The sequence below is a fragment of the Bos taurus genome, chromosome 18, assembly GCF_002263795.3.
Source record: "Bos taurus isolate L1 Dominette 01449 registration number 42190680 breed Hereford chromosome 18, ARS-UCD2.0, whole genome shotgun sequence".
In the NCBI taxonomy this organism is placed as follows: Eukaryota; Metazoa; Chordata; class Mammalia; order Artiodactyla; family Bovidae; genus Bos; species Bos taurus.
This window is the reverse complement of record NC_037345.1, coordinates 25,938,496-25,960,989: the sequence shown is the minus strand read 5'-3', so window position 1 is coordinate 25,960,989 and position 22,494 is coordinate 25,938,496. Positions and strand designations below refer to the sequence as shown.

The 22,494-nt window shown below is 59.3% G+C and overlaps 1 protein-coding gene across 2 annotated transcripts; it reads right to left on the bottom strand.

Moving 5' to 3' along the window:
• Positions 1-269: 269 nt before the first annotated feature.
• Positions 270-21,043, bottom strand: MMP15 (matrix metallopeptidase 15). Of its 2 annotated transcripts, none has more exons than NM_001191434.2 (10): positions 20,817-21,043; positions 9,335-9,483; positions 8,543-8,671; positions 6,939-7,246; positions 6,433-6,594; positions 5,295-5,548; positions 4,555-4,693; positions 3,455-3,605; positions 3,227-3,342; positions 270-2,232 (listed from the first exon to the last, which is right to left on the bottom strand). In NM_001191434.2, the coding sequence occupies exons 1-10, from the start codon at positions 20,976-20,978 to the stop codon at positions 1,775-1,777; spliced, it is 2,028 nt and encodes a 675-aa protein (NP_001178363.1). In that variant the 5' UTR covers positions 20,979-21,043; the 3' UTR covers positions 270-1,774. The 2 variants fall into 2 exon arrangements, with proteins under 2 accessions (NP_001178363.1, XP_010812723.1); XM_010814421.4 differs by lacking the exon at positions 20,817-21,043 and adding an exon at positions 18,675-18,979.
• Between the last annotated feature and the right edge of the window lie 1,451 nt (positions 21,044-22,494).

The following is a 22,494-nucleotide window of genomic DNA, read 5'->3' as shown; positions in this document are numbered from 1 at the left end:
GCCTTATCCTGCTCTGGTCTATTGAGGGCAGCTACTTCCCAGCCTTGCCCAGAGGCCTGCCCCTCCCAGGGCCAGTTGGGAAAGAACCCCCACAGATCTGGGAATTAGCTCTCTTTGGCGTGGGGGGAATAAGTCCCCAAATCCAAGCTGGGACCATGTTCCCCCCCACTCCCCACCCCCTGCCCCCAAGTCACCTGCAGTCCCTCTAGCTGTAAGCTCCAGCTGTAAGGCCTCTAAGAGGCCTGAGGCCTCTTAGAAAGGAGGCGCAGTCGCCGGCAGAACGATTTAATCAGTGCAGATTATTTACAGACACTGATCCCCTCCCCACCCCCCTCGGCTGACTCTCCAGTGGTTCTGAGGATGGAGTGGGGAGGACGCTGCTGGACCCACACTGGGGGCCAGTCCATGAGGGACCCTCACCCCAGGGGCCTCAGGGATTCCGGGCGGCAGGCCGGCTTGCTCAGGGCTAGGGGAGCAGCGGGGACAGAGCCGGCTCTACAGTACCATTTCCCACGGCAGCCTCGCCTCCTGCTTGCTTCAGGAAGGAAGAGGGCAGAATCACCTCCATCCACAGGGTTGAAACCAGGATCGGGGGAGGCCCAGGCTACAGTGGGCTCCTCTGGGGGATCCACAGTCCCGTCCCATAGTCTGAGAGAGAGGATGAGCTGCTGGCCACCACGCCACCCCCACCAGTGTCCCTGGGGTCAGCGAGCTGGTGGGGAGGAACCTCTTAAGCCTGGTAGGCATGCGTCTCTGGACACTTACAACCCCGGCCTGGGCACCCATTACCCCCTCTCTCCCCGGGAGAATTAGGACACTGGCAGCTGAGCCTGAGGCTGGTGGGCTTCTGAGACCCCTGCGGGTGGTGGTGGGGGGTGACAGGGGGAGGGAAGATGCTCGTGGAAAGAACCCAATTGAGTCGCAGCTCAGAGCGGAGAGAGTGGGCGGGAGGCTGGAAGCCCAGCCCCCGGGGGGCGTGGTTGGCGCTACCCTTGGGGGAGGGGCCTTGGCAGACCCCCTTTGGTCCTTGGTAAGGCAGGCCCAGGGTCCCTTCTCCCCAGAGGGGAGGAGATACAGGGGAGCTGGGGGCTGCTGGCCCCGGGCTGGCCAGGAGCAGGCAGGGTTCTTGGGCCTAAGGAATCCCGAATGCTGGGGTTGTTAGAAGTGGGCTGGGAAGCAACCAAACTTCAACAGGACTCTCGATCAGCGGGCCCCCTCCCCTCCCCTCCCCACCCCGCCCCCTTTGGCCTGAGGCTGCCACAGGTGGAAGCTCTTTCTGAGACTCAGGGGGCTGGAGACCAGTCAGGCCCCACCAAGCTCTAAAACCAACAGAGCCCTCGGCTCTGACCCAGGTGCTCAGGGTGGAGACCAACCTAGCAGCCCTTCGATTACTTTTCCAACAGGGCCTTCTGACCCACTGCTCCTCTGGCTAAACCAGGGGTGGGTGTGAGCCTAACTCCCTGTCTGGTGCAGAAGTATATTTAGAAACCTCTAAGCCCCTGCCTTTAGGGATCGCCCTGAGGGACCGCCCTGGTCAGGCAAGTAGGAAGAAATGCTTAATTAGTGTGCAAAAAAAAAAAAAGATACCTGGGCATAAATAAACAAGGGGGCGGGGCTGGCAGGGATGTCAGCGGGCCTGGAGGGACCCCCACTGGGGGGCTGAGGAGCCACCGAAGGCTCCAGATGAAAGGCCCCAGGAGCCGTCTCAGAACCACAGGCGCGGCCAGCCTGGCCCCTTAGCACCGTGGGGAGTGGGAGGGTCTGGCGCCGAGGGTCAGACCCACTCCTGCAGGGAGCGCTTGCAGTAGAGGAGCATGCGGGGCGCACCCTTGCGCTGCATCTGCACCAGGGCGTAGGTGAGGCCAAGGATGCAGAGCAGCAGCAGCACAGGGGGCACCAACACCATGACCATATTCACCGTCCGCGTGACCTCCTCCATCTGCACCACCACGCGGCTGCCCCCGTCCTCGTCAGGCCCTGCCTCGCCGCCACCGCCAGGGCCTGCCTCACCACCCTCCTCGCCCTCCTCGCTGTCACCGCCCATCCCGGGCTCTGCACCCCCGTCGGGGTTGAAGGGTGGACGGGCCACGTCGGGCCATCGGGGCCCCGGCTCCACGTGCTCTTGGCAACCCATGAAGTCCCGCAGGATGGACTTGGGGTAGCCGGGCTCCATTCGCAGGCGCTCGTTGTCAAACTTCCAGTATTTGGTGCCCTTGTAGAAATAGGTGTAGGCTGCAGGGGGCAAAGCAGGCCAGAGGAGTGTTAGGTGGGGGCTCCCCACCAGCCAGAGACCCGTGAGGAGAACCAGGGAGAGCTAAAGGGGCCCTGGCTTTAAAACACCCTCTTTCTCACTGGCTTCCCTGGGCATTTTGAAATCTGTCCATACTTTCTGGCTGGGCTGACACTGACCAGGGTAGTGCAGAGAGGGGTCCTAGAGCCTGCTGGGTCGGGGGCTAGAGTCAGGGGATCCAGTCTGGCTTCCTCCTACACTGGAGAGGACAGTGTCTTGCTCAAGGCCACACAGTCAGACCCTGAGTGGAGCCTGATGCCCCCTTAGACCAGATCTCTGGTCCAGGGCATTTTGTCCACATCCTTTAAACCCCAGGAAGGACCAGGTTTGAGCCACCAGATGCATCCCTGCTCCGCAGGGCACAATGAGGTCACAGCAGCCGCAGAGTGAAGCCACCGTGCACAGAAGCCATGTGACCCGCCTGGACATTAGCAAAGCCAGCTGGATCTCCCCTAAGCCCCTGAGAACCTGAAGGCTGATGGGCATTCTGAAACTCACCAGAGACCCCGCTGGAGAAATAAAAGCTGCAACTCCCCGTTGCTCAGTTATAACGACAGAGATCAGGCTTCCCTGCCAGGCAGGTAAGGGGGGTTCATCGGGAGGACTCTTGCTCCCGAGGCTCTGAGCCCAAGCTCACCCCACAACCCCGCCGGGCTCAAGGCTCTGCGGGGAGCAGGGCAGCTCTGAGTACCAGCTCTGGACACAGGCCGGCCTGGCTGGACTCCTGACTCCACCACTTCCTCACTGTGCGATTTGGGGACCTTTACTCAAGCTCTTTTTGGCCTCTGTAAATAGTGTCAATGGTCGCCTGGCCCAGCTGGGTCCCACGTGCCTGCCATCTTGATGCTGGTGACCGCAAGCAAGCCCTGTCCCATGTGTGTGGAGGCGGGGGGATGGTGAATGCTGGGCAGGCTGGGCAGGGGCTGGCCCTGGTACCTGCATCGTTGCTCAGGAAGGCCCCTTTAGGGGAGGCGGGGATCCCCTGCCACACGCTGATGGGCTTGGGGTAGCCGGGGTCTCCACGCTGTGTCTCCTCGTTGAAGCGCCAATACCTGTGGCCAAAAGTACCAGGCTGTGGGCTGTGCCCGGCCTGTCCAGGCCGTGGGTTTTTTCTTGGAGGGCCTGAGGATGGGAGCCTTTTCCCTTTAGCGGAGGGGTGCTCACCTGTCCTCTTGGAAGAAGAAGGTATGACCTGTGGGCTCCCACCAGATGGCTGTGTCGATACGGTCGTAGGGGATGCCCAAGCCATAGCTGGTCAGTGGCTGTGGATAACCCGGCTCCAGGTTCGCTTCTCGGAAGAGCCAGTAGCGGTCACCTGCGGGAGACGTTGCAGGGGCAGGCACGGGGAGTGAGAATCTAGGTCCCCAAATTCACATTCACTGCTACACTCACCACGCACACACACTCTCATCCTTGTACACAGAACAAGCACTGACACTCCATACCCAAAACAACTCATGCTCACATCACACGCACGTGGCACTCAGGGACACACGTGGCACTCAGGGTGTATGTGTAATGCACCCATTTACATGTATACATTTACATTGCCAGCTCACAGTGACACACACACCACACACTCAATTGCAATACACACGAGCCTCTGATCCTGTTTGAACATCCACTCTCCCCACACACAGTTCTTGCACAGAGAGAGGGAAGAGGCCTGGCCTCTGGATCTGGGGACTGTGTCCGAGGGGCCCCCAGTGCATGGCCCAGGCTTCTCCCTTGTAGTGTGAGCCCAGCCCGGTCCTTGGGGACTTCCTGCCTAGTTGAGACTCAGGCCAGGGGGCCTGGGGACACAGCCAATCCTTCAGAGGTGCTGCCCTGGGGCCCTTCCTGGGGGCCAGGCCTCAGAGGAGGGGCTGGGGCGAGGGAGCTCCACTGTCTCTGTAGACAGACCCAGGGACACTCCCCAGAGTGGGCTCAGGGACCTGCTCTTAAGAGGAAGGGGCAAGGAAGAGGCCTAGGATGCAAGGAAGGAGGGCGATGGGGCGGAGCCCTGTGCTGTAGAAGGTGGACACTTGCCCTCAGTCAGTCCACCTCTGCCCGCCAGGCCTCTGGTCTCTGTCTACCCCACCCCCACCCCTGCCCTGCTGCCAGGGTCAGGTCCCCCTGAGTAAGCCCGCAGTGGGCGACAAGACGAAATGTGCACGTGGTCCTTCCTTTCCATCCTCCGTCAGGCCCAGCTGGGTCAGAGGTCAGGCCAGAGGTGAGGGCAGGAGGGCTGCCCAGCCCTCTCCCTCCCACCTGCCCCAACTCACCTTTGAAAAAGACAAAACGCCCATCCTGGCGCTCGTAGGCGGCACTGATGTCACTGGGCAGGCCCCGCCAGAAGTGCCCGATGGGCATGGGATAGTTGTCCAGGACGCGGTTGTGCCGCACCCGCCAGAACCAACGGCCCTGGGGAGGGCGTGGGGGTGAGTGGACGGCATGGGGGCCCCCCACCCACCCCTTCCAGTGGGACACACTTGGGCTGGGAGTGATAGTGAGAAGAATGGGTCCTGGGAGCCCAGGAACACCCTCAGTCTAATAACATATTCAGACTGGGCGAAGAGAGCGCAGCGAGGGTCCCTGGGGCCATCTGTGTCCCCTGGAGCCACCATGGAAACTCTGGGTGAGGGCCGAGTGAGGGCCAGGCCCTGAAGTTGGACAGCTCTGGGTTTGGTTTCCAGCATCACCTTTACTCAGTGGATGATGCGGACGACTCCCCCTGCCTGGGAGAGTTTGGTGCAGGGGGTCTTAGGAAGAGGGCAGGGGTAGGGGGGCACAAGGAGAGAGAGCCCCAGATGGGTGTGGGCCTCTAGGCTTATTGTACGACCCCGGGCAAGTCCCTTGTCCCTTGGGCTGTTTTCCTCTTGGTCTAGGGTCTGATGGCTCCGCAGGGGCTGCTGAGTGAGGGGGGCGGAGGTGGGGCAAGAGTCTGGGGCAGAAGTGGGAGGGAGCTCTCTGCTCTGAGCCTGGGCCAAGGGGCTGGGGTCGGGGGCGCAGACGGGGGCCAGACCTTGAACACGAACATCTCCCCCCGCAGCATGGCCACCGTGTCGAAGTCCCCATCGCAGATGTTGGGGCCATACTGGTCGGGCCGCTCTGTGGCGCGGGGTTGGGGTGGGGGGCCTGGCTTTGGAGGCCGCTCCGGCTTCCCACCCGGGGGAGGTGGCTGAGGGGGTCTGGGGGGCCGGTGGTCTGGCCGGCCAGGCCGCCGGGGGGTCACAGTGGGAAGAGGTTGGGTGGGCTGTGGCTGGCCATCCGGGGTGCCTGCAGAGGGGTGGGAGGGGGAAGTGAGGAGGGTAGCCCCAGAACCCAGCCAGGATGCCAGCTTCTCCTACTCAGAACCTTGGTGGCCTGAGGAGTCCTGTGCCCCACGGGCAGCCCACCCAGGTGAGAGGCCCTATCTGACCACAGCAGACCCCTCCCCACACCACCATCGCTAGGGGGGACCTCCAGTCTCTTCCATTCCTCCAGTCCCTTCGTTGACCTCCCCACACTGCGCTAGGGTCACTGCACCCTAAAGCCACCCCTGGCTGCACTTCCCCTTGGGGATGCTCCTCTTAGGAGGCTGGCTGGTTCCAGTGGAGGCTCCAGAAGCAATAGACACAAGCGGAGGGAAGAATGTGGTTCCTGCCACAGCGAGGGCTTGGGGTGGGCACTGACCCACTGAACTGGCCCCCAGAGACCTCCCCATTGGGGGCTTCCTTGGTGGGGGGTGGGGGGTGCTACCTGCCTCAAAGGAGCTGGGAAGTGATAAACCAGCAATGCTCAGAGGACAGCCTCAGTGGGACACGCTTGGGCTGGGTGTAATGGTGGGAGGAACAGGGACCCCAGGGACACCCTGGGTCTAATAAGAATATCCCTCAGGCTGAGGAGGAAAACGGGGGAAGTAAGGGGCCCTGGGGTCACCTGTGTCCCCTGGAGCCACCATGGAATCTCTGGGTGAGGGCCTGGGCCTGGAGTCAGCCAGCCCTGGACTGATTTCTAGCACCATCCTCTACTGACTGGATGACTTGAACCATCACTAATTCTCTTGGGGCCTCAGTTTCCTCATCTACAAAATGGGTGTGGCCACGGTCCCTATGCTTCATGGGGCCGGGAGCTGAGAGCAGGCATGCAGAGCCCCCTGTCCTCCACTGCCGCCGGCTCACCGTAGAGCTGCTGAATGCCCCTAAGGTCATCTTCGGGCAGCTGGAAGTTGTCGATGTCCATCCACTGGTAGAATGGTGCCATGATGGCGCTGGGGTTGCTCGAGTGCTCCAGCCCCAGTGCGTGGCCCAGCTCGTGAACTGCTACCAGGAAGAGGCTGTTTCCTGTCATGGCGGGCAGTGGGATCAGCTCTGGCCTGGCCCAGGACCTGGACACCCCACTCTATGGGTTGAGGGACCCAAAGAGCCTGCCCACGCTTTACTCTCAGAAGAAGCTGAGCCACTGTGACTTCTATCTTCCTCTATCTTCCCCATCTGGAAAATGGGTACACCAATCCCTTCCTTCCTTTCCCTATCACCCTCCTTGGAGATGATGGACAGCAGACTGAGACCAAGAGTCAATGCTCCCAAGAACTGCATGGGGGATGCTCTCACCTCCCAGCCCCCAGCTCTACCCTCCCCACCCCCCACCCCTCACCCCCATTGTCTCTGTGACCAGAGGTGCTCACCATGCAGGTCAGTGCTAGAGAAGGTCCAGGGCTCATCTGCATCGAAATGGGTGTCCCCGCCCAAACCAGGGCCAGGGAAATAGGCGTGAGCTAGAAAGCCACCTGTGCCATCAAATGGCGAGCTGTCGCCATGGAAACCAGAGGCAAAGAGTACCATGATGTCCGCCTCCTTCTGCCGCCGCAGTCGGATGTCCTCATAAGGCACCTCCTGGAAGACCAGGGGCGTGGCCTGCTCCCACACACGGAAGGCCCGGCGCACTGCCTCCAGTGAGTGGTACCAGCCTAGCTTCTCTGTGTAGTTCTGGATGCTGCAGGCAGACGGGAAGACGTGAGTGAGCCCACGGCCGGGGCTGCTGTCCATTGCTAGCATCGACTGGGTTGGGGGCGGGGACACACGGTCCCAGGGAAAGGGCATAGGATCTGAGCCGGTTCATGGACGATGCTCATCAATACCGACTGTTAATTTACTCTGATGTGAATTTGAAAAAAAAAAAGAATTAAGTTGTCAAGCCCAGGAATTCATTAGGATATCACTGAATAAGGTTGCATTTTGCCAAATACGCTTATTTTAAGAAAACATTAAGTAATTAAACGTATAGGTGATACAGAGCCAAGAGAAAGGCCTAGAAAGTGGGATGCAAACGGCTGAGGTTTGGGAAACACAGGCCAAGTGGTTCTGAATGTTGGGCTCCAGAGTCAGGCTGAATCAGGTTCAAGGCTGGGCTCTAACATTTCCTGTGTGACCTTGGGCAAGCAACTTAAGGCTCTCTGAGTTTTAGCTTCCTCATCTGTGAAATGGGAAAGGAGGGCAGCACTTCTATTACGGAGTCCCTGGGAGGAGTCAGCGGCTTAACTCACGGAGAGCATGTGCCGGCACATGATAAAAGCATGGTGAGGCCTGTTAGATCCCATTTAAAGCAGATTAAGCATCTGTGTGCTAGACAGAGCTCCATCAGAGATCATGAATCAGCTCATGGATCGTGAGTTCACTCTGGTGGCCTGGGTTCCTCAGGACCTCGAGAGCTGCTCTTCCTCGGGAGACGGAGCTGAGGGTGGGTCATGGCTGGATTGGAACGGGAAGGGGGACCCTTGAGGACTGCCATGCAGCTCAAGGCTCATGGGGGTTTCTTGCCAAAGAATTTGGCGGAAAGGAAGGAGGGGTATTTGAAGCAGGGTTTGTGCGGGTGACTCGGTGCACACATCCCCCCGGGCAGATGCTGGACTGCCCAAATGCTCCAGGGCCTCCCTTATCCTTCACACCCCCAAAGCCTCCAGTTCTCACTGGTGTAGAAGCCCACCTGGGTGGGTGAGGCCAGCCCTTGGCTGCTGGTGGGTGCAGGGAGGGAGGAAAGGAGGACAGAGCAGAGTTCAAAGGGCCCCACCATTCTCTAGAGGGAAACTGCAGTGGGGGAGGAGCCGATCTAATCAGCATGGGGGTGGGATTGGATGGGGAGGCCGGGCACCCTGCAGTGGGCTGCTGGGAAAGGAAGCCTTCCAGACAAGCCCACTGGGAAGCCTGAGGCCTCAGCCCAGGGAAGGAGCGGTCCCAGCACTTCAGAAACATGCCCTGAGGGGAGGCCACCCTGGGCAGCTGGGGTCTCTACCTGAAGGTCAGGTGGTGGTTGTTCCACTTCCTCCCCGTGAGGGCGTAGCGCTTCCTCCGCCGCCGCAGGTTGGCTTTCACACGTACCCCGAACTGGTCTGGCACCCCACAGCGGGGCCGCTTCATCCACCTGGGAGCACAAAGCCTCCTCTCAACACACCTGCCTGCTGGGCACCGCCTCTTCCAGGCAGTCCACCATCTCCCACCCTCCAGCCACCGGCCTCCAGCTGCACCTATTATGAGGGCAGCGGCAGTGAGAAGACTCTCCCTAAGCTTTGAGCTCCTTCTCAGGAAAATGGTATGATGGCCTGGTACTGGAAGACTGCGTGTCTAGGAGTGGCTCTGCAAAGGAGAGCCCCTGTTTACCAGTATCACCCAGGAGCAGGAGCTGAGTTACCCTAAGGCCTTTTATCCCTGATACCTTCTGCTCTGAGTGCTCATCAAGAATGTGGCTCTGCGTCACAGCATCTCTGTCAGACTCAGAGCAAGGCCTAACTAGGCAATCACAGCACGTATACCACACCTCCCATTCCCAAGCCAATGGCAGACACCACTAATCAATCCTGTGCTCCTTGCTGCTGAGCTGGGTTTCAGCCTCAGGAGCCTTCTCAATACAAGACAGCAGCAGCCCCTCCCAACCGATGAGAGCTAGCATGGAGGATCAAACCCTTTGCCACCTTGTATCTAGGCCACCCTTTCCTGGAAAACTCCACAGGCCAAGCCTTTATCACAGCAGGCTGGAAGGAGGGCAGGTGCTAGTGGGGTCTGGGAATGACCTGACGGAAGGACTCACGCCTTGGTCTCTTCATCCAGCACACCCGTGACGGGGATCCCGTAGAAGCGCTGCATCTCGGCGAGGGCCGAGGCCAGGATCTGGGCGGAGCGCATGGTGGACATGTGACGGCTGGGCTGGGGCAGGTAGCCGTAGAGCCGCAGCCAGTTCTGCAAAGGAGAGGCCACGGCCTGGTCAGCAGGTCCTGGCCCCCTGACCTCCAAGCATGCGCAGTCTGCCTCCCACCCCCTCCCACCCCCATCACCTCCCACCAGTGTGGGCTTCTGGACCACTCTCTCTGCTTCCACTTCCTGTGGTCTGTTCTCACACAAGAGCTGGAACAAAAGGCCGGGTCTGATCAGTCCTCTGCCTAGAACCCTCCAAAGACTCCCCGCCTCAGAGGAAAAGCCAATTCTTACAGGAGCTACTGGGCCCCAGGTTGGCTCTCAGACCTCGCTCCTATCATTCATTCAGCCCAGCCGGGCTCACTCTTGCCTTGGGCCTTCGCATTGCTGTTCCTACTGCCTGGAGTGCTCTTCCCAGACATCTGCATGGCTTATGCCCTCTCTGTCTTCAGGTCTCTGCTTCCTCACCTTATTGGAGGGGTATTCTCTGACAAATATAGAAAACACACCCACCTGCTGTACCCTGCACGCCCTCCCTCTCCTGCTTGCCTGCCCTCGTCACCATCTGACACACTACATTTCACTTGGCTGTTTATCGTTTGTCTTCCCCCATGAGGATGGTAGCTGTGTCCATGAGGACAGCCCACAGTTGCCATCTTTATTATTGCACTGGCCCCTGCAAGGGTGGGTCCCCTACCATCCAGGCAGACCCCTAGGACCTCTATGGGGTTTAGAACCTCTTGAGTTCTCACCTAGTAGGAAAACCATGGGGCTTCCCTAGTGGCTCAGGTGGTAAAGAATCAGCCTGCAATGTGGGAGATCCGGATTTGATCCCTGGGTCAGGAAGATCCCCTGGAGAAGGGAACAGCTACTCACTCCAGTTTTCTTACCTGGGAAATCCATGAACAGAGAAGCCTGGCAGGCTACAGTCCATGGGATGGCAAAGAGTCGGACACAATCGAGCGACTGACACTTTCACCAGATCCTAAGCCTTCTGGAAGGAGAGCATGTGGGTTCAGGGAGTCTACTCAGGCCCAGCAGGGTGGGACCGGAGGCCTGAAGTTCAGTCTCTGCTCTGCCACTAACTCTGTTCTCTCTGGGCCTGACTTTTCTCATGTGAAAGATGGGGAGCCATAGGGTTACTGGTGGGTGCAATGTGAAAGAGATGACCCTGTGAAGAGCGGCTGGGACACAGTGGGGGCGCCTATCCCCTTCAGGATTTGCTTGGCTAGTCTTTTTTTTTATATATATAAAAAAGATATTAAAAATTGTATCTTTATTTGGCTGCGCTGAGTCTTGACTGCCGCATGTGGGATCCTTGATCTTCCTTGCGACATGTGAGATCTTTAGCTGTGGCGTGCAAACTCTTGGTTGCAGCATGTGGGACCTAGATCCCTGATCAGGGATCGAACCCAGGCCCCCTGCATTGGGAGTTCGGAGTCTTAGCCCCTGGACCACCAGGGAAGTCCTTGAGCAAGTCTTCTCATCCATCTACCCATCTGTCTGTCTGTCCACCCACCCAGCCAGCCACCCTGCCAAATGTTTCTGAGCACCCTCTCTGTGCCAGGCACCATGCCAGCTGGAGGCCATGGAGGAGGCGGCTGACCTCCAGGGGCTTACGATTTCCCCGGGGAGACCCACTGCAGAGAAGTTCACACCTGTGAGTTTGTGAGCAGACAGGACCACTGCAGTTGAAACCCGACGGTGGGATCCCCAGTGAGCCAAGCTGAGTGGTACTGAGAAAGGGGACTCTGCCCTGCCCACCTCGTGCCCACAAGGCGATGAGATCATGGTGACCACTGTGGGAGGTTGGTCAGCACAGAGGCCAGGGACTGCTGTGTGGGCCTTGGCCATGGAAGCGTGTCCTTTGAAGCTTTCCTTGTTATCCTCAGTCTCTGAAAACCCAAGTGAGGGGACCTGCTCTGAGAGGCTCTGGAAGGCAGAGGCTGCAGAGCAAGGGCCCGCGGGGCAGATGGCGGCTGGACACAGACACTGCTCTGGGCTGACAGCCATGTGTCAACCTGGGCCATGCCCACATCAGTCTGCCACCAGGGCCACGTCCAGTTCCTCAGGTACTGGCTCCCCTCGGTGCCACCCTGGCACCTGGCCAGGACCCCGGAGTGGACGGGCTGCCCACACAGCCTGGCTCAGCCATGCCAGGCTGCCACTGGAGGGAGCAGAGGCTGAGCCAACAAGGGCGGAGTCAGGAGACGGCCAGAGGCTGGGGATGCCGAGCCTCAGCTTGGAGGGCTCACAGGGCCCTGGGTGACAGTCACAGGACAACGAAAGAGGCAGAGACACCGAGCTGGGAAACCACCACAGCTCTGGAGACAGAGCCTCGTCAGCCCCCTTTATCTTCCCGTGCCTCTGTTAAAGGGGTGGTATCAGGACCTGCTTCATCTCAGGGGTTTCCATGAGGATGAAATGGGGATGTCCACAGGAGCCCTGGGCACTGTGCTGGGCGGGAAAAGTGCTCAATAAGCGCATTACTAATGACAGGGCTGGGGTGGGGGTGAAGGGCTGCCCCACTGTTCCTAGAACGGTTGGGACAAGGCAGCCTCAGGGCTGGGGGAGGTCGGAGTGCCCTGAGGCACCCCCTACAGGCCTCCTTCACCTCTCCAGCTCCTTCCTCCAGCTTCCAGACCCTGGCAATGTTCTGGGCACCCTCCACAGCCTTCTTCCCAAGCACAGAAACCTTTCCTGAGGCGCCTGTTATGTCTGGAGAGGGGGACGTCCACCACCCTTGATGGACACGGTTTGCCTGAAGAAGCCTGGAGAGATCTAGAAGGCGAGGCTGTGAGGTTGGCTAGCTCTCACAGTGACAGGAATCCGGCTGGAGGTGGGGGGAGGGCCTGGGGCTGCAGCTGACAGACTAGGGCACCTCTACATCACCTATTTGCATAAGGTAAAAATATCCGGGGAGCGCAATCACAGGCCACCAAGGGGCTGATTAGTGGTGTCTGGCGAGTGACAGGAGGAGGGCAGGGCAGGCGGGGGAGGCTGGCTGGGGCCCTGGGGAGGGGAGAGGAGGGCAAGGGAGGGAGCCGGGCCTGTCTGCAGTGAAGAGGTCCAGAGCCCGGCGGGGCGGAAGGGGCAGAGGGGCCCCTTCAGTACTGAGGCAGCTCGGGGGCTGACACCAAAGGCCAAAGGGTGCCTGTGGACCCTCCGTCACACTACCAGGCACCCTTTGAGTCCCAGGGAAGCCAAGAGCTTCCACCTCGGTATCAGCCAAGCCTCCTCGGTAACAAATGTCTCTCGGCCAGTGTCTGGGTAGAAAGCTGAGGCCGAGGGCTGGTGACGTGAGTGGACCAGGCTGAAACGGCCTTGGCAGAGCAGCTGAGTCCCTGGATGATAAGGCGAAGGAGCTGATGGAGACGCCTGACTGGCAAGCGATGGGCTCAGAGCTGACTAAGCACCAACCAGTCTACACCACCCGCGGGGCTGGGGCTGCCCCCAACCCTGCCTCCGCCACTATCCAGGAGGAAGTTTCTCATCACCCGACTGTTCTAAGTGCGACAAGCCCTGGGGGTGGAAGGAAAAGAGCATGGGGCGGGGGCAGGCACCAGGCGTAGGGCAGGTGCTGCCCTGACTCCAGTCTCCTGAGGGCTCTGCAGCCACGGGACAAAAATGGGGAGCAATTCCCAAAGTCACGACAGAACCCTGGTCTCAAAGTGGGGGAGAGGCTTGCTCAAGGCTCCACTGCTCCTACCGGTATAAACACTGCCTCCCTCCCCCTTCCATCAGGACTCCTTTTCCTGTCACCCGAGTCTCACAGGTGGGATGAACCAAGCAGTGAAGTTCTGTTTTTCACAAGGGGAAACTGAGGCTCAGGCAGGCCCATAAGCAGCAGAGTAGGGAGACCCCCTCCGTGAGGATCACTGCCCAGTGGGCGGCAGGGAAGGGTTCTACAGGGAGAGCACGAGGCCCCCTCCTGCCTCCTGCAGCCCAGAGAGGGAGGCTGTTTGGGAGAACTGGCCCCACCAACCTGTTCTTTCAGCTACTTCTTTCTCCAGCTCCAGACCCCACCCCATAAGTATGGACAGAAGCTTCAGGTGAGTGGCTGGCCCCAGGCAGGGAGATGTAGAGCCATCAGGAATCTGGGGGTGGGGGCATTCCTGGCCCCCTGGCCCTATAGGAGAGGTCATAAATATAGCAGCCTGGGGCTGAGAATCTGCTGGAGCCAGGCTGTTGATTCTCATCACCCCATTCAATGCTCACAAGTAGCCTATCCCCATTACAGACTGGAAGGTTCAGAGAGGGTGCACGGCTCACCCAGCAGGTCTGTGGGTAGAACTGGAGCCCGGAGGCAGCACTGTCGGCTTCTCTTGGCCTGAGGTTGGGGATGTTGGGCTCTGGCCCATCTGGGGAACCGTGCCCAGCACAGTGCTGGGGGAGGGCACTGGGGGAGGGAGTCTAATCCTCCCCACCATGGGTGTCTGGGTCTGGGCACTGGGCCACATCAGCAAGGCTGCTCCCCAGGACTGCTGAGACCTTGCCAAGGCAGGCCCTCCCCCATCCTGAGGGCGTGTCTAGGAAGGAGCCACCAGATCAATAATGTGCATTAAGCAGTCTCAGGGTAGGGGCAAGCCTCAGCTACCCCACAGCCAGCTCCTCCAGGCTCAGATCAGTGGAGCCCCCTCCCACCCAGCCTTATCAGACCCCACACGATAAGAGCAATCGCTCCTGGCTCAGCTCTGCTTCTGTCATCCCACTTTCTCTGCAGGCCAGGCAGACCCTGGCAGGATTGCCCAGACAGGCACAAAAGGCGTCTTGTCAGGCCTGTCAGCAGTGGACACAGACCTTTCACGGTGTCCTGGGACCAGTTACGGGGGCCCCAAGCCAGGCCGCCCTGTCGTTGGTGGACCATTTACTTCCTTTAGAGGCAGCATGGGTCATATTTAAGTGGTTTGAGAACACACTTGCTCTCCTGGGGCTCAAATCTAAGCCCTCAAGATGGGACAGCTATAGGTGGGGAAGGGGCTCCGGGTGGTAGGGAGAGCCGGCGGGGTGGGGATGTCAGGCCAGGGAAACAGGAAGGAAGAGGACACCGCTTCTTTACCCAGGGGCCTCCCCCTACACTCCTTAACCTGGAGAAAACAACAGCCGGGTCCTTTGGCCAGTGGGTGGGCAGGGGTGGGGTGAAAGGGCCCTGTTGGCTGGTGGTTTCCGGTTGGCTGAGGGCCAGGCCTGGGCGGTCCACCTGGAAACCCCCCGGTAGGTGTGGTCTTTTCAGTGGGCCTGGCCCGAGTGGCTGGACAGGTGGGGGTAGGGCTCCCGGCTCCCGTGGTTGAGGGAGGCCCTGGCCCCACCCCCATCCCCTCCTTCCCACCTGGCTCTGGCCCAGCAGGCTCCAGTCTGGCCATGGAGCTTCCAAAAAATGACACCCTGGGCTTTGACCTGCAGCCTTTCACCCAGCCGGGAGCTGGGAGCTCAGGCTCCAAGCCACACTGACCGGCTCTGCTACCATCCAGGCTGCGGGATCAAGGGTAAGTTCTCTCACCTCACAGTCTCCACTTCCTCTTCTGTACAGTGGAGTCATGACTGCACCTAAACTTACAGAGCTAATTCAGGATTAAACGTGAAAATCTTACAAAACACCTGTAGGCCCTGCCCAGGATGGAATCAAGTATGTTGAAGGTGCTCACAAGTAACGCCTGGTTCTCCCCTGGGCACTGCGTGAGGGATATCGTGTGAAGCACTGGGTATTTTATATACAACCACACTGAATTTCCCCAATAACACCATCCCGTAGACACTACCACTAGTCTCATTTTGTAGACAAGGAAACCGAGGCTCTATCTTAGTCGCTAAGTCCAACTCTGCGACCCCATGGACTGCAGTACATCAGGCTTCCCTGTCCTTCATTATCTCCCAGAGTTCACTCAGATTCATGTCCACTGAGTCAGTGATGCTGTGGAACCGTCTCTAACCGTATTACCTAGCTGAGGCTCCGATGGGGTCAATGATTTGCCCAACAGCAAATGCCATCTGTGTCTCACTGTATTTTGCCACCATTTTGTAAGCACTTCCTATGTACCAGGCGCCGTGCTCAAATACAGTGGACTCAAAGTTGGGCTCTCACCCCTGGGGGGTGGGGGCAGTGGTGATCAGTACCCTCTGGGAGGAGGACAAGGTGGTGCCCAAGGTTCAAGGGTTAGTCCTGGAGAGCAGCTCCAAACCTTGGCCTCCAGCCTCCATGGCCATGGGGGCATGTCTGAGGGCTGGCTAATGGCTGGGACCCAGGGTCTGTCTGTCTAGATCCTAGAGGTTGAGTTGGGTCTATTTGTTCATTGTCTGCTGATCCCACGAGGGAAACGGGAGCTGGTGAGAGGCTTTCCTTTTTGTCTCTGTGATCCAGGCCCACCTTGAACATCTCTGCTGTTTTTGCTCCAAAACACAGCTGCAAAAATCTGTGCTACTCCCCTAAAGCGCTCAGGCATGCCTAAAACCAGGGTCCTGCTGGGGAACGGCTTCATATGAGCCTAACTCAGTCAAGGCTTGTCCAGTCAGAAAGCGCCTACTGTGTGCCTCAGGCCTGGAGTGCTCAGCAGCTGACAGGGTGCCAGGTCCTCACCGTCATCTGTGGACTCCTCCTGGGGCCCTCTCTGAGATGGAGGAAGCTCTAAGCAGAGAGCCCCAAGCCCTCTCTGCTTCTGCTGACCCAGAGAACACTTCTCCATGCCCAAGGCAGAGCTGGCCACGGGGTTTGGCCCCTGCCTAAGGAGCCAGCTGTGTGAACTACATAAATCTTGGGATGACACTGAAGGTGCCAACTGCCTTAGTCCATCCTGGCTGCTATAATAAAAATACCATAAGCTGGGTGGCTCATAACAACATTTATTTCTCCCAGTTCTGGAAGTAAGAAATTCAAGTTCAGAGTGACAGCATGCTCAGGTCTGGCTGCTAACTTTTTGCTGTGTCCTCACACGATGGAAGGGGCAAGGGAGATTTCTCCAACAGTTTTTGTGTTTTATCTTTTTACACCTCAGTCGCACCGTGAGGGATGTGGAATCTTAGTTAACTGTTGTTGTTCAGTCACTAAGTCATGTCTGATTCTTTTGCAATCCCATGGGTTGTAGCCCACCACGTTCTTCCGCCCATGAAATTCTCCAGGCAAGAATATTGGAATGGGTTTGGGTTGCCATTTCCTTCTCCAGGGGATCTTCTCAACCCAGGGATTGAACCCGTGTCTCTTGCATTGGCAGGTGGATTCTTTATCACTGAGAGAAGCTTAGTTCCCTGACCAGGGACCAAACCTACACCGTCTGCATTGGAAGCCTGGAGTCTTAACCAGTGCAGCACCAGTTAAGTCCCTCAGACAGTTTTTAGAATAACACTAATCCCACCCACGAGGGCTCTGCCCTCATGACCTAATCACTTTGCAAAGGCCCCCACATCCAAATATTGTCACCTTGGGGAAGTTAGGTTTCAACATATTATTTGAGAAAGCTGGGGGGTAGGTAGAGGGAGGGGAGGGGCTTCACTCAGTCTATAGCAACAACTTTAATTGGAGGTGGGAAGCTACAGCCACCACAAAGACCACCACAGCTGAGGTGGCCTCAGGCAGAAGTCAAACTGTCAGCTGGGCAGAGGGGTCCATGGCAGGGAACACCTGGAGGGCACGGAGGAGTGGCCAGAACCCAGTGCTTGGCAGGGAGAGGTTTATCCTTGCCGGGCAGTCTTGTTATTCTGAGTTGGTATTAGAGAATGCAGGCAGTATTTGGAGGGATTTTGGAGGAAGTATTTGGAGGGATTCTGGGGGAAGTCTTCTTTGGGAGGGGGGGGGCGTCTGGGTGTGTTTCTAGGTTATTTCCTCCCCACTGTCCTTGGACACAAATGAAGCAGTTTGCGTCTAGGGGTCAGAAGAGGCAGGTCTGTGACGCACAGACACGGAGCGCATGCAGAGCTGTTCTCTGCAAGGAGGCAGCCGACTGACCAGACCCCAGGGCAGCCCAAACATAGGGCCCTGGAGAAGGACTTGGCATAAAGGGCGTGGCCCAACAGATCCCAAGTCCCCGGCAGCACTCATCAGCCCCTTTCTCCCTGGGTTTTGAAACAAAGTATGGAGAACAGTGGCTTGCTACTGATAAGAGAATAGAAAGAAAAGAAGATTCAGCTTCTATAGGTTCTCAAAGACAAGGCCCTCACACGATCACACCTCTTCCCCTTGAGGGTGGGCATGGGGGCCCCTGCAGCTTCTGCTCCACCGTTAGGACAGGGCACTAATATGAGCACACCCGCGGAGCTCCAGGGGCCAGCACAGAAGTGTGGACAGAGACTGGAACACCGGAAGCCTGGGGCTGTGGCTCACCAGTTAGACCTGAAGGTCAAAGGCAGAATTCGAGCTGACCCCTACCCTCCTTTGTCTGCTCTTCTCCTCAGCTGCTGGGGAAGGGCAAGGAAGGTACCCAGGAGTCTGCTCAGGGAAAGTGGGTGTGCCCATGATTGAGTGGCAGGGGCACCACACCTGTGAACTCTGGCAGCCTGAGTCACCTCCCTGGGGCAGGGCAGGAGGGCTGAGGGCCTAGAGGTGTGTCTGGGGAGCAGTAGGGGGTGGGGAAAGACCAAAGCTTCTCTGATGAAAACCAAAGGCACTTAAGTGGACTAGGTGCTGGAGCCAGAGATAGGAGGACAGAAAGGGGAGCCTGGATTCTCAGGCCAGGAGGCCAGGAGCTGCAGCTCACACCTCAGTCAGGCAGGGAGGGCCTGGTTTATGCAGAACGGCTGCAGACTGGGAGGGAGGGAGTGGGACAGCCAGGGAGGGAGTGGGACAGGGCAGAATGGCTCAGTGGTGGCTTCCCCAAGACAGACAGCCTTCTCCAGGCTGGGGACTGGCAGGTTGCAGGTGTGTGCTGGCTCTGAGCACCTGCCTGCTTCCTTAGCCTGATGAAACTCTGCCCTGGGAGGGAGGGAGAGAGCAGCTGGCCTTGACTCAGCTGCTCAGAGACTGTCCTAGCTGTGACCTGACCCAAGGTCTGGAGCTGTGGTCAAGGACCAAAGCCCTTCTTCAAGGTATGGAGACTCTGGACACGGGGTGTAGCCAGGCCCATGAATCTCTGAGGCTGGTCATTGAAGCGCCTGGACTCGGCACAGTTTTCCTATAGCCTCGGGGCAAATGAGCTGGCTGTGGGCCCAGATCTGGCCAGACTTGATGGGACCCTAAGAAGCAACAGCCTGTACCCGAAAGCCAATTGTAGAATCTGGGCTAGCCCACCAGTCTTGAGCCCCCCATCTACCTTGGCTTCCAGCATTCAAGGGTCCCCTGTACTTTCCAGAGTTTCTTCCTGCAATAGCCCAACCCAAGTTTCCCCTGAGGAGAGGGGCTGCAGGTCAATCAATCCCTAGTCGGTGCCACACCGGCGTAGGGGCATGGTCTGTGCCCTCAGTGCAGACCCTGAAAGGTGAAAGGTGTTAGTCACTCAGTTGTGTCCCACTCTTTGCAACCCCACAGACTGTAGCCTGCCAGGCTCCTCCATGGAAATCTCCAGGCAAGAACACTGGAGTGGGTTGCCATTCTCTTCTCCTGGGGATCTTCCCAACCCAGGGATTGAACCAGGGTCTCTGGCATTGCAGGTGGATTCCTTACCATCAGAGCCCACAGGGAAGCCCCCAGTGCAGACCCTGGGCAGCAGGTACTCACTCAGCTGGGAGAGGACAGGGTGATGGAGAAGCAGAAGCAAAGGAGAGAACAAAGACCCTCACACCACAGGTCCCAGTGCCCAAGCTCCTATCCATCTAAGATGCCAAATCACAATACCTAGCTACCAAATCCCAGTTTGGTCCAAAGTGACTGCTTCTGTTCAGAGATGCCATTTCTAAGTAGATTATAAACTCCTGGGGGGTGGGTCTGTGACTTGCAATTCTTTGGTATTCCACTCCAGAGAGTGGCAGGTGGGTGCAAACAGCACTCTGGCCAGTACCTGGAGGCAGGCTGAGGGCCATTTCCCACCAGCAGGAGTTTTCAAATAAGCCCCTGCTTGTCTGAATGTGTGAATCAGGGGCGGGGTGATGGAGCTGGACTGGGCATGGCCTGGGCTCCCGGCTCTGCCTCCTGCCAGGGCCTGGCTCCTTGCTGCTTTCCCTGGCCAAGCCATAGAGGGAGGGCAGAGCAGGTGGGGAACTGGCTGGGAGGTGTAACTTGAGCTGGGAGGAATTCCCTGCCCTTCCTCCGAGCTTTTATTAAAGTAGGGCGGGGAAGGGCAGGCTTCTATCGGAAAAAACTCCCAGGCAGCCGGGGAGGTGGGGAAGCCGCAGGGAGGGTTGGGGGGGAGGGTGCTGGGAGGGAGCACCGGCCTGGCTGCAAATAGAAACGGCACTCAGGCCCGTAACCCGGGCGGCGAGAGGCTCCAGGCCAGCCCAAGGGCACCGAGGCCCAAGCCTACCGGGGACGTGCAGAGAAGGGTGTCTCCTCCACCATGCACCCAAACCTCACCTCTTCTCTGGGCCAGGAAGCAGTGTTTTGGGTGTCGGAGAAAGAACATGTTCGCTTTTGCTCTGACTCAGTGGAGCTAGTGCCCTCACTGTCCCTTGTCCGGAGGACAGCGCTCGGCGACCCCGTGGAGCCGGGGGCGCTGGCTAGACTCAGCTCTACGCCAGGAGGCCCCGCCTAATCATACATTATACATTGGACCGATCCAGAGATGAGTCCCCGTAGGGACGTCAGGCGGGTTCCTGGTGAAAAGATGTTCAGAGTCCACCCTCTTAGACCCGGGCCTTGGCCGTAGGGGCGCCGGTGAAGGGAGCGCCGGGTGAGATCCGGTCTCCCTCTTGATCCCATCTGGCGGTGGCACGACTTGCGCGCAAGAGTCCGAGAAAGTCGCCAAAGCGCCCCCTCAACCCTGATCGGCTGCCTCGGAGGTTCGCACCCCTTCCCCCTACCCCAGCGCGCCGCACGCGGCTCAGTGTCACCCAAACTCTTAGGCGGGAGCGCTGCCGCTGTGCTCAAGGTCCCCACCCCCACCCCCGGTCCCCAGAGCAGCCCCCTCTCGGTTAGCAAAGAACGTCACCGCGCGTCTGCAGGGCTCTCGAGGAATCGGGCATCCGGAAGAGAGGGGAGAGGAACAGGGGCTGGGGGCCGCAGAAGCAGCTCCCGGGAGGCGGGTTGTGAAGATCAGTGCCCTGGACATGGCTGGAGGAGTAGAGAGTGGGCTCAAGCCCTACATCCTCCAGGGTTTGTGAAGAGGTGCACCGCCAAGGGCCAGCTGGAGAGGGTCAGCTGGCCCGGTCCCCTTTCTTCCCCGCCCCCAACTCCGGGACAGGGGCTCATCTCTGCGCGCTTCCCCTCCACGCTTCAAGCTGCGGGCGTGGCTTCCTTCCCACCCTCAAGTCCCCCAGCCTCAAGTTCTCCAACCCCCGGCAAAGCGGCTGGCGGTCCTTACCTCCGCATTGACTTCGGCGTCCTCCGCCGCTGCGCCGCGGCCCAGGCAGCTCAGAAGCACCAGCAGCAGAGGCAACAGTTGCGGCCGCGTAGCCGCCTCCCGGCCGCCAAGGAGACTGCCCGCCCAGCCCGGCCGTCCGGGCGCGCTCCGGTCGCTGCCCATGCCCGCGGGGCTCGCCCGCTTGCGGGCGCCGGGTCCCCGCACGCGGCTCGGAACTTGCGACGCTCCCTGGCTCACCGCCCGAGCCTCGGCAAATTCCCACGGCCGAGGAGAAGCGGGCCGGGCAGGTCCGGGCGCGCGGAGCCGGCCCACTAGGGAGAGGGCGGGCCGGAGCCGCCCGCCGCGGAGTCCTGCAGCCTCGGCGCCCGGGGCCCGGCGGAGAGCAAGCGCAACTCCGGAGCCTTTGTCTGCCTCAGCGCTCCGGCCGCCCGATCCCGCGGCGTGCCCTGCGCGCCCAGCTCCTTCTGTCCATGTTGGGGGGCAGGCGCTGCCGGGAGCGCGCGCCTCCCGCCCGTGAATCCTGCTCGCCCCGCGTCCGACCCGGCCCGGCTCCCCGGGCAGCCTAAAAACGAGGCGCAGGGCACGAGCCGGAGCGAGTGAGCTAGCCAGGGAGCCGGCGCCCGAGGTTCCCGGCGAATTCCGCGCAGCTCCCGGCGCTCCCGGCCCTCCTCCCCGCGATCCCCTACCGCGGCTCTTAAAGGGCCAGCGCTCTTGTGGCGGACGGGCCCGGGCGGGGGCCGGGGGCGGTACCTCAGCCCGAGGTTTCTAGGTAGCAGGTGCCGGCGGTGGAGCCGGACCCGCGGCCCCTTTTACTCTTCCGGGACGGCGGGAATCTTCTCCAGCCCGCCCCCGCCACTCCCATCCTTGCTTTGGGGGAGCCGGATTGACCCCCCCCCACAAAGCGGCCCGCCCCACAGAGGGAGGGGCAAGGAGGAATGAAGACGCCTCTTTCTCCCACCTACTGGGTGGATGGGGATAAGGGTCAGGAAGGTGGGCCTTGCAAGGGGATCCAAGTGTCTGGTCTTAGGCTGAAAAAAAAAAAAAAAAAGATAAAAACCCAGAGATTGGTTGACCTAAGGCCTCTTTTCAAAAGCCTCGGGCTATCTTTGGCCCTTTCAGGACTTTACTCAGTTGCCCAGTGAGGCGTTGGGTACCTTGGATGCCATGCCACAGAGATGAGGTTGCCATCCTGGGTGGCTACAGACGTGCAGCATGGAGATGCGCAGGTTAATTAACTTTTCTGAGCCACCAAGTCCTTATCTGGAATGCAGGGCAAAGGGCTGGGGTGGGCAGTTAAGATACGCTTCCGGCTCCTGGCCTAGCACACGCTGGGTGTCCAAGCAAAGAACATTATTTTGTACAAACGAAATGTGACAGTGCAGCCCCACAGGGTGCTGGGCGGGTGGGCAAAACTGCCCGCAGAGCGGACTTTCAAGTGCGAGTCCCCAGTGGCTCAGATGGTAACGAATCTGCCTGCAGTGTGGGAGACCCGGACTCGATGCCTGGGTCGGGAAGATCCCCTGGAGAAGGGCATGGCACCCCACTCCAGTACTCCTGCCTGCAGAATTCCATGGACACAGAAGCCTGGCGGGCCATACAGTCCGTGGGGTTACAAAGAGTCGGACACGACTGACTTTCACTTAATTCTATTCCAAGATCGATTTGAGGATCTGGTTGG

Coding starts and splice junctions, on each gene's coding strand:
- MMP15 (NM_001191434.2), bottom strand. CDS start 20,978: ATGGGCAGCGACCGGAGCGCGCCCGGACGGCCGGGCTGGGCGGGCAGT. Junction 9,484..20,816: donor ACGCCGAAGTCAATGCGGAG/GTAAGGACCGCC, acceptor TCTCCTTTGCAG/AACTGGCTGCGGCTCTACGG. Junction 3,343..3,454: donor TTCTTCTTCCAAGAGGACAG/GTGAGCACCCCT, acceptor TTTTGGCCACAG/GTATTGGCGCTTCAACGAGG.